This window comes from Saccoglossus kowalevskii, chromosome 21 (genome assembly GCF_978046115.1).
Source record: "Saccoglossus kowalevskii chromosome 21, keSacKowa6.1, whole genome shotgun sequence".
NCBI classification, from domain to species: Eukaryota; Metazoa; Hemichordata; class Enteropneusta; family Harrimaniidae; genus Saccoglossus; species Saccoglossus kowalevskii.
The window spans coordinates 31,089,986-31,107,057 of NC_140661.1; the positions used below are offsets into that span (position 1 = coordinate 31,089,986).

General features: G+C 36.5%; 1 protein-coding gene across 1 annotated transcript in view; it reads left to right on the forward strand.

The window, feature by feature from the left end:
• LOC100378362 (V-type proton ATPase 116 kDa subunit a 1-like) overlaps positions 1-16,689 on the forward strand; it is a 137,053-nt gene extending 120,364 nt beyond the window's left edge. The window contains exons 18-21 of the mRNA XM_085494983.1: positions 12,657-12,710; positions 12,888-13,005; positions 13,777-13,948; positions 15,348-16,689. Of these exons, the coding sequence (XP_085351109.1) occupies positions 12,657-12,710; positions 12,888-13,005; positions 13,777-13,948; positions 15,348-15,438 (435 nt within the window). The 3' untranslated portion in view covers positions 15,439-16,689. The remainder of the gene's footprint in view (positions 1-12,656; positions 12,711-12,887; positions 13,006-13,776; positions 13,949-15,347) is intronic.
• Positions 16,690-17,072: the final 383 nt, after the last annotated feature.

A 17,072-nucleotide genomic window follows, 5' to 3' on the forward strand; every position in this document is an offset into this window, starting at 1 on the left:
CATTACACAGCACAGTGACTTGTGACACTACTAGAACTTTGTGTACATTACACAGCACAGTGACTTGTGACACTACTAGAACTTTATGTACATCACACAGCACAGTGACTTGTGACACTACTAGAACTTTATGTACATTACACAGCACAGTGACTTGTGGCACTACTAGAACTTTATGTACATTACACAGCACAGTGACTTGTGACACTACTAGAACTTTGTGTACATTACACAGCACAGCACAGTGACTTGTGACACTAGAACTTTATGTACATTACACAGCACAGTGACTTGTGACACTACTAGAACTTTGTGTACATCACACAGCACAGTGACTTGTGACACTACTAGAACTTTATGTACATTACACAGCACAGTGACTTGTGACACTACTAGAACTTTGTGTACATTACACAGCACAGTGACTTGTGACACTACTAGAACTTTGTGTACATTACACAGCACAGTGACTTGTGACACTACTAGAACTTTATGTACATTACACAGCACAGTGACTTGTGACACTACTAGAACTTTGTGTACATCACACAGCACAGTGACTTGTGACACTACTAGAACTTTATGTACATTACACAGCACAGTGACTTGTGACACTACTAGAACTTTATGTACATTACACAGCACAGTGACTTGTGACACTACTAGAACTTTGTGTACATTACACAACACAGTGACTTGTGACACTACTAGAACTTTGTGTACATTACACAGCACAGTGACTTGTGACACTAGAACTTTATGTACATTACACAGCACAGTGACTTGTGACACTACTAGAACTTTATGTACATTACACAGCACAGTGACTTGTGACACTAGAACTTTATGTACATTACACAGCACAGTGACTTGTGACACTACTAGAACTTTATGTACATTACACAGCACAGTGTCTTGTGACACTACTAGAACTTTATGTACATTACACAACACAGTGACTTGTGACACTACTAGAACTTTATGTACATTACACAGCACAGTGACTTGTGACACTACTAGAACTTTATGTACATTACACAGCACAGTGACTTGTAACACTACTAGAACTTTGTGTACATTACACAGCACAGTGACTTGTGACACTAGAACTTTATGTACATTACACAGCACTGTGACTTGTGACACTACTCAAACTTTGTGTACATTACACAGCACAGTGACTTGTGACACTAGAACTTTATGTACATTACACAGCACAGTGACTTGTGACACTAGAACTTTATGTACATTACACAGCACAGTGACTTGTGACACTACTAGAACTATGTGTACATTACACAGCACAGTGACTTGTGACACTACTAGAACTTTATGTACATTACACAACACAGTGACTTGTGACACTACTAGAACTTTATGTACATTACACAGCACAGTGACTTGTGACACTACTAGAACTTTGTGTACATTACACAGCACAGTGACTTGTGACACTACTACAACTTTATGTACATTACACAGCACAGTGACTTGTGACACTACTAGAACTTTATGTACATTACACAGCACAGTGACTTGTGACACTACTAGAACTTTATATACATTACACAGCACAGTGACTTGTGACACTACTAGAACTTTATGTACATTACACAGCACAGTGACTTGTGACACTACTAGAACTATGTGTACATTACACAGCACAGTGACTTGTGACACTACTAGAACTTTGTGTACATTACACAACACAGTGACTTGTGACACTACTAGAACTTTGTGTACATTACACAGCACAGTGACTTGTGACACTACTAGAACTTTATGTACATTACATAGCACAGTGTCTTGTTACACTAGAACTTTATGTACATTACACAACACAGTGACTTGTGACACTACTAGAACTATGTGTACATTACACAGCACAGTGACTTGTGACACTACTAGAACTATGTGTACATTACACAGCACAGTGACTTGTGACACTACTAGAACTTTATGTACATTACACAACACAGTGACTTGTGACACTACTAGAACTTTATGTACATTACACAGCACAGTGACTTGTGACACTACTAGAACTTTGTGTACATCACACAGCACAGTGACTTGTGACACTACTAGAACTTTATGTACATTACACAGCACAGTGACTTGTGACACTACTAGAACTTTGTGTACATTACACAGCACAGTGACTTGTGACACTACTAGAACTTTGTGTACATTACACAGCACAGTGACTTGTGACACTACTAGAACTTTATGTACATTACACAGCACAGTGACTTGTGACACTACTAGAACTTTATGTACATCACACAGCACTGTGACTTGTGACACTACTAGAACTTTGTGTACATTACACAGCACAGTGACTTGTGACACTACTAGAACTTTATGTACATTACACAGCACAGTGACTTGTGACACTACTAGAACTTTGTGTACATTACACAGCACAGCACAGTGACTTGTGGCACTACTAGAACTTTATGTACATCACACAGCACAGTGACTTGTGACACTACTAGAACTTTGTGTACATCACACAGCACAGTGACTTGTGACACTACTAGAACTTTATGTACATTACACAGCACAGTGACTTGTGACACTACTAGAACTTTGTGTACATTACACAGCACAGTGACTTGTGACACTACTAGAACTTTATGTACATCACACAGCACAGTGACTTGTGACACTACTAGAACTTTATGTACATTACACAGCACAGTGACTTGTGGCACTACTAGAACTTTATGTACATTACACAGCACAGTGACTTGTGACACTACTAGAACTTTGTGTACATTACACAGCACAGCACAGTGACTTGTGACACTAGAACTTTATGTACATTACACAGCACAGTGACTTGTGACACTACTAGAACTTTGTGTACATCACACAGCACAGTGACTTGTGACACTACTAGAACTTTATGTACATTACACAGCACAGTGACTTGTGACACTACTAGAACTTTGTGTACATTACACAGCACAGTGACTTGTGACACTACTAGAACTTTATGTACATTACACAGCACAGTGACTTGTGACACTACTAGAACTTTATGTACATTACACAGCACAGTGACTTGTGACACTACTAGAACTTTATGTACATTACACAGCACAGTGACTTGTGACACTACTAGAACTTTATGTACATTACACAGCACAGTGACTTGTGACACTACTAGAACTTTGTGTACATCACACAGCACAGTGACTTGTGACACTACTAGAACTTTATGTACATTACACAGCACAGTGACTTGTGACACTACTAGAACTTTATGTACATTACACAGCACAGTGACTTGTGACACTACTAGAACTTTGTGTACATTACACAACACAGTGACTTGTGACACTACTAGAACTTTGTGTACATTACACAGCACAGTGACTTGTGACACTAGAACTTTATGTACATTACACAGCACAGTGACTTGTGACACTACTAGAACTTTATGTACATTACACAGCACAGTGACTTGTGACACTACTAGAACTTTATGTACATTACACAGCACAGTGACTTGTAACACTACTAGAACTTTGTGTACATTACACAGCACAGTGACTTGTGACACTAGAACTTTATGTACATTACACAGCACTGTGACTTGTGACACTACTCAAACTTTGTGTACATTACACAGCACAGTGACTTGTGACACTAGAACTTTATGTACATTACACAGCACAGTGACTTGTGACACTACTAGAACTATGTGTACATTACACAGCACAGTGACTTGTGACACTACTAGAACTTTATGTACATTACACAACACAGTGACTTGTGACACTACTAGAACTTTATGTACATTACACAGCACAGTGACTTGTGACACTACTAGAACTTTGTGTACATTACACAGCACAGTGACTTGTGACACTACTACAACTTTATGTACATTACACAGCACAGTGACTTGTGACACTACTAGAACTTTATGTACATTACACAGCACAGTGACTTGTGACACTACTAGAACTTTATATACATTACACAGCACAGTGACTTGTGACACTACTAGAACTTTATGTACATTACACAGCACAGTGACTTGTGACACTACTAGAACTATGTGTACATTACACAGCACAGTGACTTGTGACACTACTAGAACTTTGTGTACATTACACAACACAGTGACTTGTGACACTACTAGAACTTTGTGTACATTACACAGCACAGTGACTTGTGACACTACTAGAACTTTATGTACATTACATAGCACAGTGTCTTGTTACACTAGAACTTTATGTACATTACACAACACAGTGACTTGTGACACTACTAGAACTATGTGTACATTACACAGCACAGTGACTTGTGACACTACTAGAACTTTATGTACATTACACAACACAGTGACTTGTGACACTACTAGAACTTTATGTACATTACACAGCACAGTGACTTGTGACACTACTAGAACTTTATGTACATTACACAGCACAGTGACTTGTGACACTACTCAAACTTTGTGTACATTACACAGCACAGTGACTTGTGACACTACTAGAACTTTGTGTACATTACACAGCACAGTGTCTTGTGACACTACTAGAACTTTATGTACATTACACAACACAGTGACTTGTGACACTACTAGAACTTTATGTACATTACACAACACAGTGACTTGTGACACTACTAGAACTTTATGTACATTATACAGCACAGTGACTTGTGACACTACTAGAACTTTATGTACATTACACAGCACAGTGACTTCTGACACTACTAGAACTTTATGTACATTATACAGCACAGTGACTTGTGACACTACTAGAACTTTATGTACATTACACAGCACAGTGACTTGTGACACTACTAGAACTTTATGTACATTACACAGCACAGTGACTTGTGACACTAGAACTTTATGTACATCACACAGCACAGTGACTTGTGACACTAGAACTTTGTGTACATTACACAGCACAGTGACTTGTGACACTACTAGAACTTTATGTACATTACACAACACAGTGACTTGTGACACTACTAGAACTTTATGTACATTACACAGCACAGTGACTTGTGACACTACTAGAACTTTATGTACATTACACAGCACAGTGACTTGTGACACTACTCAAACTTTGTGTACATTACACAGCACAGTGACTTGTGACACTAGAACTTTATGTACATTACACAGCACAGTGACTTGTGACACTACTAGAACTTTGTGTACATTACACAGCACAGTGACTTGTGACACTACTAGAACTTTGTGTACATTACACAGCACTGTGACTTGTGACACTACTAGAACTTTGTGTACATTACACAACACATTGTCTTGTGACACTAGAACTTTGTGTACATTACACAGCACAGTGACTTGTGACACTAGAACTTTATGTACATTACACAGCACTGTGACTTGTGACACTATTAGAACTTTGTGTACATTACACAACACAGTGTCTTGTGACACTAGAACTTTGTGTACATTACACAGCACAGTGACTTGTGACACTAGAACTTTATGTACATTACACAGCACAGTGACTTGTGACACTACTAGAACTTTATGTACATTACACAGCACAGTGACTTGTGACACTAGAACTTTATGTACATTACACAGCACAGTGACTTGTGACACTACTAGAACTTTATGTACATTACACAGCACAGTGTCTTGTGACACTACTAGAACTTTATGTACATTACACAACACAGTGACTTGTGACACTACTAGAACTTTATGTACATTACACAGCACAGTGACTTGTGACACTACTAGAACTTTATGTACATTACACAGCACAGTGACTTGTGACACTACTAGAACTTTGTGTACATTACACAGCACAGTGACTTGTGACACTACTAGAACTTTGTGTACATTACACAGCACTGTGACTTGTGACACTACTAGAACTTTGTGTACATTACACAACACATTGTCTTGTGACACTAGAACTTTGTGTACATTACACAGCACAGTGACTTGTGACACTAGAACTTTATGTACATTACACAGCACTGTGACTTGTGACACTATTAGAACTTTGTGTACATTACACAACACAGTGTCTTGTGACACTAGAACTTTGTGTACATTACACAGCACAGTGACTTGTGACACTAGAACTTTATGTACATTACACAGCACAGTGACTTGTGACACTACTAGAACTTTATGTACATTACACAGCACAGTGACTTGTGACACTAGAACTTTATGTACATTACACAGCACAGTGACTTGTGACACTACTAGAACTTTATGTACATTACACAGCACAGTGTCTTGTGACACTACTAGAACTTTATGTACATTACACAACACAGTGACTTGTGACACTACTAGAACTTTATGTACATTACACAGCACAGTGACTTGTGACACTACTAGAACTTTATGTACATTACACAGCACAGTGACTTGTAACACTACTAGAACTTTGTGTACATTACACAGCACAGTGACTTGTGACACTAGAACTTTATGTACATTACACAGCACTGTGACTTGTGACACTACTCAAACTTTGTGTACATTACACAGCACAGTGACTTGTGACACTAGAACTTTATGTACATTACACAGCACAGTGACTTGTGACACTAGAACTTTATGTACATTACACAGCACAGTGACTTGTGACACTACTAGAACTATGTGTACATTACACAGCACAGTGACTTGTGACACTACTAGAACTTTATGTACATTACACAACACAGTGACTTGTGACACTACTAGAACTTTATGTACATTACACAGCACAGTGACTTGTGACACTACTAGAACTTTGTGTACATTACACAGCACAGTGACTTGTGACACTACTACAACTTTATGTACATTACACAGCACAGTGACTTGTGACACTACTAGAACTTTATGTACATTACACAGCACAGTGACTTGTGACACTACTAGAACTTTATATACATTACACAGCACAGTGACTTGTGACACTACTAGAACTTTATGTACATTACACAGCACAGTGACTTGTGACACTACTAGAACTATGTGTACATTACACAGCACAGTGACTTGTGACACTACTAGAACTTTGTGTACATTACACAACACAGTGACTTGTGACACTACTAGAACTTTGTGTACATTACACAGCACAGTGACTTGTGACACTACTAGAACTTTATGTACATTACATAGCACAGTGTCTTGTTACACTAGAACTTTATGTACATTACACAACACAGTGACTTGTGACACTACTAGAACTATGTGTACATTACACAGCACAGTGACTTGTGACACTACTAGAACTATGTGTACATTACACAGCACAGTGACTTGTGACACTACTAGAACTTTATGTACATTACACAACACAGTGACTTGTGACACTACTAGAACTTTATGTACATTACACAGCACAGTGACTTGTGACACTACTAGAACTTTGTGTACATCACACAGCACAGTGACTTGTGACACTACTAGAACTTTATGTACATTACACAGCACAGTGACTTGTGACACTACTAGAACTTTGTGTACATTACACAGCACAGTGACTTGTGACACTACTAGAACTTTGTGTACATTACACAGCACAGTGACTTGTGACACTACTAGAACTTTATGTACATTACACAGCACAGTGACTTGTGACACTACTAGAACTTTATGTACATCACACAGCACTGTGACTTGTGACACTACTAGAACTTTGTGTACATTACACAGCACAGTGACTTGTGACACTACTAGAACTTTATGTACATTACACAGCACAGTGACTTGTGACACTACTAGAACTTTGTGTACATTACACAGCACAGCACAGTGACTTGTGGCACTACTAGAACTTTATGTACATCACACAGCACAGTGACTTGTGACACTACTAGAACTTTGTGTACATCACACAGCACAGTGACTTGTGACACTACTAGAACTTTATGTACATTACACAGCACAGTGACTTGTGACACTACTAGAACTTTGTGTACATTACACAGCACAGTGACTTGTGACACTACTAGAACTTTATGTACATCACACAGCACAGTGACTTGTGACACTACTAGAACTTTATGTACATTACACAGCACAGTGACTTGTGGCACTACTAGAACTTTATGTACATTACACAGCACAGTGACTTGTGACACTACTAGAACTTTGTGTACATTACACAGCACAGCACAGTGACTTGTGACACTAGAACTTTATGTACATTACACAGCACAGTGACTTGTGACACTACTAGAACTTTGTGTACATCACACAGCACAGTGACTTGTGACACTACTAGAACTTTATGTACATTACACAGCACAGTGACTTGTGACACTACTAGAACTTTGTGTACATTACACAGCACAGTGACTTGTGACACTACTAGAACTTTATGTACATTACACAGCACAGTGACTTGTGACACTACTAGAACTTTATGTACATTACACAGCACAGTGACTTGTGACACTACTAGAACTTTATGTACATTACACAGCACAGTGACTTGTGACACTACTAGAACTTTATGTACATTACACAGCACAGTGACTTGTGACACTACTAGAACTTTGTGTACATCACACAGCACAGTGACTTGTGACACTACTAGAACTTTATGTACATTACACAGCACAGTGACTTGTGACACTACTAGAACTTTATGTACATTACACAGCACAGTGACTTGTGACACTACTAGAACTTTGTGTACATTACACAACACAGTGACTTGTGACACTACTAGAACTTTGTGTACATTACACAGCACAGTGACTTGTGACACTAGAACTTTATGTACATTACACAGCACAGTGACTTGTGACACTACTAGAACTTTATGTACATTACACAGCACAGTGACTTGTGACACTACTAGAACTTTATGTACATTACACAGCACAGTGACTTGTAACACTACTAGAACTTTGTGTACATTACACAGCACAGTGACTTGTGACACTAGAACTTTATGTACATTACACAGCACTGTGACTTGTGACACTACTCAAACTTTGTGTACATTACACAGCACAGTGACTTGTGACACTAGAACTTTATGTACATTACACAGCACAGTGACTTGTGACACTACTAGAACTATGTGTACATTACACAGCACAGTGACTTGTGACACTACTAGAACTTTATGTACATTACACAACACAGTGACTTGTGACACTACTAGAACTTTATGTACATTACACAGCACAGTGACTTGTGGCACTACTAGAACTTTATGTACATTACACAGCACAGTGACTTGTGACACTACTAGAACTTTGTGTACATTACACAGCACAGCACAGTGACTTGTGACACTAGAACTTTATGTACATTACACAGCACAGTGACTTGTGACACTACTAGAACTTTGTGTACATCACACAGCACAGTGACTTGTGACACTACTAGAACTTTATGTACATTACACAGCACAGTGACTTGTGACACTACTAGAACTTTGTGTACATTACACAGCACAGTGACTTGTGACACTACTAGAACTTTATGTACATTACACAGCACAGTGACTTGTGACACTACTAGAACTTTATGTACATTACACAGCACAGTGACTTGTGACACTACTAGAACTTTATGTACATTACACAGCACAGTGACTTGTGACACTACTAGAACTTTATGTACATTACACAGCACAGTGACTTGTGACACTACTAGAACTTTGTGTACATCACACAGCACAGTGACTTGTGACACTACTAGAACTTTATGTACATTACACAGCACAGTGACTTGTGACACTACTAGAACTTTATGTACATTACACAGCACAGTGACTTGTGACACTACTAGAACTTTGTGTACATTACACAACACAGTGACTTGTGACACTACTAGAACTTTGTGTACATTACACAGCACAGTGACTTGTGACACTAGAACTTTATGTACATTACACAGCACAGTGACTTGTGACACTACTAGAACTTTATGTACATTACACAGCACAGTGACTTGTGACACTACTAGAACTTTATGTACATTACACAGCACAGTGACTTGTAACACTACTAGAACTTTGTGTACATTACACAGCACAGTGACTTGTGACACTAGAACTTTATGTACATTACACAGCACTGTGACTTGTGACACTACTCAAACTTTGTGTACATTACACAGCACAGTGACTTGTGACACTAGAACTTTATGTACATTACACAGCACAGTGACTTGTGACACTACTAGAACTATGTGTACATTACACAGCACAGTGACTTGTGACACTACTAGAACTTTATGTACATTACACAACACAGTGACTTGTGACACTACTAGAACTTTATGTACATTACACAGCACAGTGACTTGTGACACTACTAGAACTTTGTGTACATTACACAGCACAGTGACTTGTGACACTACTACAACTTTATGTACATTACACAGCACAGTGACTTGTGACACTACTAGAACTTTATGTACATTACACAGCACAGTGACTTGTGACACTACTAGAACTTTATATACATTACACAGCACAGTGACTTGTGACACTACTAGAACTTTATGTACATTACACAGCACAGTGACTTGTGACACTACTAGAACTATGTGTACATTACACAGCACAGTGACTTGTGACACTACTAGAACTTTGTGTACATTACACAACACAGTGACTTGTGACACTACTAGAACTTTGTGTACATTACACAGCACAGTGACTTGTGACACTACTAGAACTTTATGTACATTACATAGCACAGTGTCTTGTTACACTAGAACTTTATGTACATTACACAACACAGTGACTTGTGACACTACTAGAACTATGTGTACATTACACAGCACAGTGACTTGTGACACTACTAGAACTTTATGTACATTACACAACACAGTGACTTGTGACACTACTAGAACTTTATGTACATTACACAGCACAGTGACTTGTGACACTACTAGAACTTTATGTACATTACACAGCACAGTGACTTGTGACACTACTCAAACTTTGTGTACATTACACAGCACAGTGACTTGTGACACTACTAGAACTTTGTGTACATTACACAGCACAGTGTCTTGTGACACTACTAGAACTTTATGTACATTACACAACACAGTGACTTGTGACACTACTAGAACTTTATGTACATTACACAACACAGTGACTTGTGACACTACTAGAACTTTATGTACATTATACAGCACAGTGACTTGTGACACTACTAGAACTTTATGTACATTACACAGCACAGTGACTTGTGACACTACTAGAACTTTATGTACATTATACAGCACAGTGACTTGTGACACTACTAGAACTTTATGTACATTACACAGCACAGTGACTTGTGACACTACTAGAACTTTATGTACATTACACAGCACAGTGACTTGTGACACTAGAACTTTATGTACATCACACAGCACAGTGACTTGTGACACTAGAACTTTGTGTACATTACACAGCACAGTGACTTGTGACACTACTAGAACTTTATGTACATTACACAACACAGTGACTTGTGACACTACTAGAACTTTATGTACATTACACAGCACAGTGACTTGTGACACTACTAGAACTTTATGTACATTACACAGCACAGTGACTTGTGACACTACTCAAACTTTGTGTACATTACACAGCACAGTGACTTGTGACACTAGAACTTTATGTACATTACACAGCACAGTGACTTGTGACACTACTAGAACTTTGTGTACATTACACAGCACAGTGACTTGTGACACTACTAGAACTTTGTGTACATTACACAGCACTGTGACTTGTGACACTACTAGAACTTTGTGTACATTACACAACACATTGTCTTGTGACACTAGAACTTTGTGTACATTACACAGCACAGTGACTTGTGACACTAGAACTTTATGTACATTACACAGCACTGTGACTTGTGACACTATTAGAACTTTGTGTACATTACACAACACAGTGTCTTGTGACACTAGAACTTTGTGTACATTACACAGCACAGTGACTTGTGGCACTACTAGAACTTTATGTACATTACACAGCACAGTGACTTGTGACACTACTAGAACTTTATGTACATTACACAGCACAGTGACTTGTGACACTACTAGAACTTTATGTACATTACACAGCACAGTGACTTGTGACACTACTAGAACTTCATGTACATTACACAGCATAGTGATAGTGACACCACTACAACTTTGTGTACAGTATGCAAATCTGTTGAATCTGTTATCCACGTTACTAGATTTCAAAAAACTATAAAACAAATCATCAGTAGAATAATCTGTGTCAAGCAGTTATTCAATCAAAGACATGAATTCATGCATCAGGTCATCATTTATGACATCCATATACATGTATGGCGCTGATATACTCAAAATTGACATTATGGTGCTAAAATTCATACTAACCAAACATTTTCAAGCTACTTACTGATGAAATATTGCATTATATTTCTTGCCACATGTCATTAAGTTTGCATACTGTTGTAATCATTACTGGTATTGCGATCTTGGGGTGTGATTTTAAAAGAAGTTCATGGCAAGATGATGGTAAACATAATTCTATAAACATGATGCAAATGTCAAGTTTTGCATCATCCTTTATTTTTTTGTTTCTCACTTTAATGATTACTTTATGACACTACATTTAATGTTTTTTTTAGTTTGTGCTTATTTGCATTTTGTTGTATTCACTTGATTGATAATTATTCATTGGTTGCAGGGAACTTATCAGAGATTTGAAAATGATGATAGGGAAGTAGTTGTGCAAGATGATGTAAGTTATTTCAATTCCAGTAAAATGAAAGCCTTAACTGTTCAATAATATTTATACATTTTGTGGTTCAATATCATTTAATTTTAAATGCAATAAATCTTTCTATAAACTATTGAGGAAAAAAAGTTTGTGCTATTTAATTATGATTATGATTATGAACTATTTTTTCTTTTACAGTTTGATTTCAGTGATATATTCATTCATCAGTGTATTCACACCATAGAATACTGTCTTGGTTGTATCTCAAACACTGCTTCATATCTACGGTTGTGGGCTTTAAGTCTTGCCCATGCTGGTAAGTTTAATCTTTAGTCAAGAAATATTCATTGCTTTATACAGTCCTCTAATGATTTTTTGACCTGCTTGCTAGGATCACAAAACATCTTTCGTCATTACTTTCAATATCCATTTGATGAAATAACTATTCCTATAGTAATGTATTGGCACTAATAAGATGTTTACATAAAGCTTTAGAAATTAAGAAAGAAAAATTCCCACAGTAAAGAATTGTTTTGTTTTTTATTGTGTAATTCAGTATAAAGTAGCCTGCTGTTCTTAAGCTTTTATTGGCCATAGTGCAAAAATGAAATGTCTATATTCTAAATAAAGCAAATATGGTAACATAACATTTATTTATGCATATTAATGAGATCACAAGACCTTATGCACCAACATCTTTTAGCTTTTATACTCCTCTGCTTATACTCTGTTTCTCGCCAAATTTGAATTCAACATTATATTGTAACTTGGTTTCAGTGTTTGAAATTATTGCCCACTCGTACAAGTATCTTTCAAGTCAGCTGATGAAAGTTAAAACTTTCATGTCTAAGTTTCATGTCCTGTTTCAATTTAAATTATGAAAATTCATTATTTTAGATTCTCACTCTAAATATCCAGTATATTGTGACGAATTTCAAACACAGGAATCCGTCTTTTCTGATGTTCTAACATCATATAATAATGGAATGTATTTGTAGTTGGGTCATGAATTTTTAATTTATGCAAATAAGAATTTCTGTTGCAAAAAATCAATACATATTCTTAATTGCCTTCTTTTTGTTTCAAGAATTATCGTTGGTGTTATGGACAATGGTTTTAAGCTTGGGATTGAAAATGGATAGTTATGCTGGAGCTTTTGCAATTTTTGGTTTATTCGCATTCTGGGCTGTGCTGACTGTTGCTATATTACTAATTATGGAAGGATTGTCAGCATTTTTACATGCCCTTCGTCTTCATTGGTAAGTGACCAGAATATAAATTAGCATTATCTATTAGTAGAATATGTGCTTAAAGGAATGATCCAATATATTATACATGCAATTTTTGAATTACTTGATTTATGTATTTTGACTAATAGATATTACTTCAAATAGCAATGGAATAAATTACCACAAATAGTTGAAAATATTAGAGATAAATTGAAATATAAACAGATATATGTTTATATGTTCAATATAAACAAAACAGTAAACACACACATCCCACATGTTGAAAAATAGTACATATGTCCCACATGTCACAAAACAGTAAATGCACATCCCACATGTTGCAAAACAGTACACATGTCCCACATGTTGAAAAATAGTACACATGTCCCACATGTTACAAAACAGTAAACACACATCCCACATGTTGCAAAACAGTACACATGTCCCACATGTTGAAAAATAGTACACATGTCCCACATGTTACAAAACAGTAAACACACGTCCCACATGTTGTAAAACAGTACACATGTCCCACATGTTGAAAAATAGTACACACATCCCACATGTTGCAAAACTACACATCCCACATCCCATATGTTACAAAACAGTACATGTCCCACATGTTACAAAACAGTAAACGCACATCGTATATGTTACAAAACAGTAAACGCACATCCCACATGTTGCAAAACAGTACACATGTCCCACATGTTACAAAACAGTACACATGTCCCACATGTTACAAAACATTAAACGCACATCCCACATGTTACAAAACCATTCTATTCCCTGCCGCAGTTCGATCTGCGTGTTGTCAATTTTTGCGAATTTTCTTTTTTTTTTGCCAGGGATATCCTGGCAAACGCCCACCCCTATTTTTTGGCAATTTTCCATATTCAAGACCCTGGACTTATACCCAGATAAATACAGTAGATCCAATTGTCAGCACTCATGGATAAATGGTTCATACCATTACGAATCTCAGTGGAAACTGTAGAGGGGGGTCAGGGCTACATTTTGATGGTAATTATAGTAGTGATACTGAAACAAACCTAGGTCCTGGTAATATACAAAGACCTGAATTAACCTGTTATTAATGGTACATCAAGGTTTACTCACTGACAGATTTATGAATGCAGTTTCTTGAGCATTTATGTGACATAGTTTGGTTGCACTCTGGTGTACTCTGAGATTTTGAACATGGGTTGCATGGAAGTTTTTAGTTATCAGTACAATACTAGATTATGTGGGTACAACTGTTTGCAGATGTTCTATGTATTATTTTAACATGAGTATTTTATAATTAAATGACAGAGGACGGTGACAAGAAGATGAAAAATGGGTTGGGTGTCTATTGGCTTTTGTGTAAAACATGCTGAAAGTGTGAATCTTGAGGACTACGATAACACCATATTTTATTAATTTACAGGGTGGAATTTCAGAATAAATTCTACAGTGGTAATGGTCACCTGTTTATTCCTTTCTGTTTTAAAACAATCCTAGAAGAACAAGAAGATTAGATTAGAAATCGTCCTTCATTAGAGATGTTTGATTTCTTATTATGTTCACATTTTAGCATATTTTGACATATTGTTGCATGTGTCATATGTTGAGGTGATACCATATTGTTGTTTGGTAGGATTCTGACATATATGTTGACATGATACTGTTTGTAACATTTGACCAAATATTGGACACATGGATGTATGATAAAATTTAGACATTTTAAAATGTTTTATGTTATCATATGTTGACATTTTGAAATGTGTCCTTGATCCAGTAATACATCAAATGTTTTTTTACTAATTAAATTTTAAAAAATGTCTAATTTAATTAGTTGAACTGCACAGGATTCAAATATAAAGTAATTTTGAATAATCCAAGAACAAATATGAGGGTATTTGTCTATGTGATAGTAGCAATTTTTTAGATTTGTGTTGACATATGTCACTGATAATTTTGTATTTTGTTTAATTTGTTCTTAAGACACCCACATAACTTCTCTTCTATAACATACACTCTCCTATTAATTTCCAAATTCTAATGACACCTCGTGTGGAGCAAGTTTAGACAGAATCATGTGTCAAGAAACACTTTAAATTCTTGTCATTCATGACAATACTGTCATACTAGAAAGCTATTATTACTCTTTTTTTTAAATAGCACATGTCTCCACTAAGTCTAAGGACATTGAATTAACTAAGAAACATCTAGTAATCTAAGAATGACAATTCATTCAGAATCAACTTTGTTTAAATAATAAATAATAAAAATAATTATACATAAAATTTAAACAAAACAAAAATTGTTTGGATTTTAATTTGAGAAGCATAAAAATATACTCTTCTTTGTAAATTTAACCTTGTAGTTTTGGAATACCATATAAACATCATTATTATTGCTACAATACATGGACATACTTAGAATGCAAATTATGGACTACTTGCTCATATCCCAAATGATTCTGAAAATGCTGTTTTTCTATTTTCATTTTGTTTCAATATTTAAATCTTACTTTTACTTTTCTGTCTTGCCTGTCAAATTCATTGATCCATTGTACCAGGACAAGTCAGCTAGCCTGATGCCGATTGAATTTAATTCTTCTCTAATAGTCTCTTGTGAACATGTAAACTACATTTAAAAAATGGGGTCGAAAAATAAATACATATCACAACTTTTGATTTCAAAAGTATTTCCTCAACTCAATGTCATCAGTTTGTAATTAATTGTAACAATTCCAATACCCAAAAAATAAATGGTATTAATCAAAATTTCTGAATAATTTATGAAGTGTACAAACCAGGAAGTGTGCTGTACAGGAAATGAGCTGTGATCTACAAGCATACATTTTGTATGTTTTACATAACATCAATATAACTATACCAAAGCAGTGTATGCACACAGCCTCCCGTACATTAAACTATACCAAAGTAGTGTGTGCACACAGCCTCCCGTACATTAAACTATACCAAAGTAGTGTGTGTACACAGCCTCCCGTACATTAAACTATACCAAAGCAGTGTATGCACACAGCCTCCCGTACATTAAACTATACCAAAGTAGTGTGTGCACACAGCCTCTCGTACATTAAGCTATACCAAAGTAGTGTGTGCACACAGCCTCCCGTACATTAAGCTATACCAAAGTAGTGTGT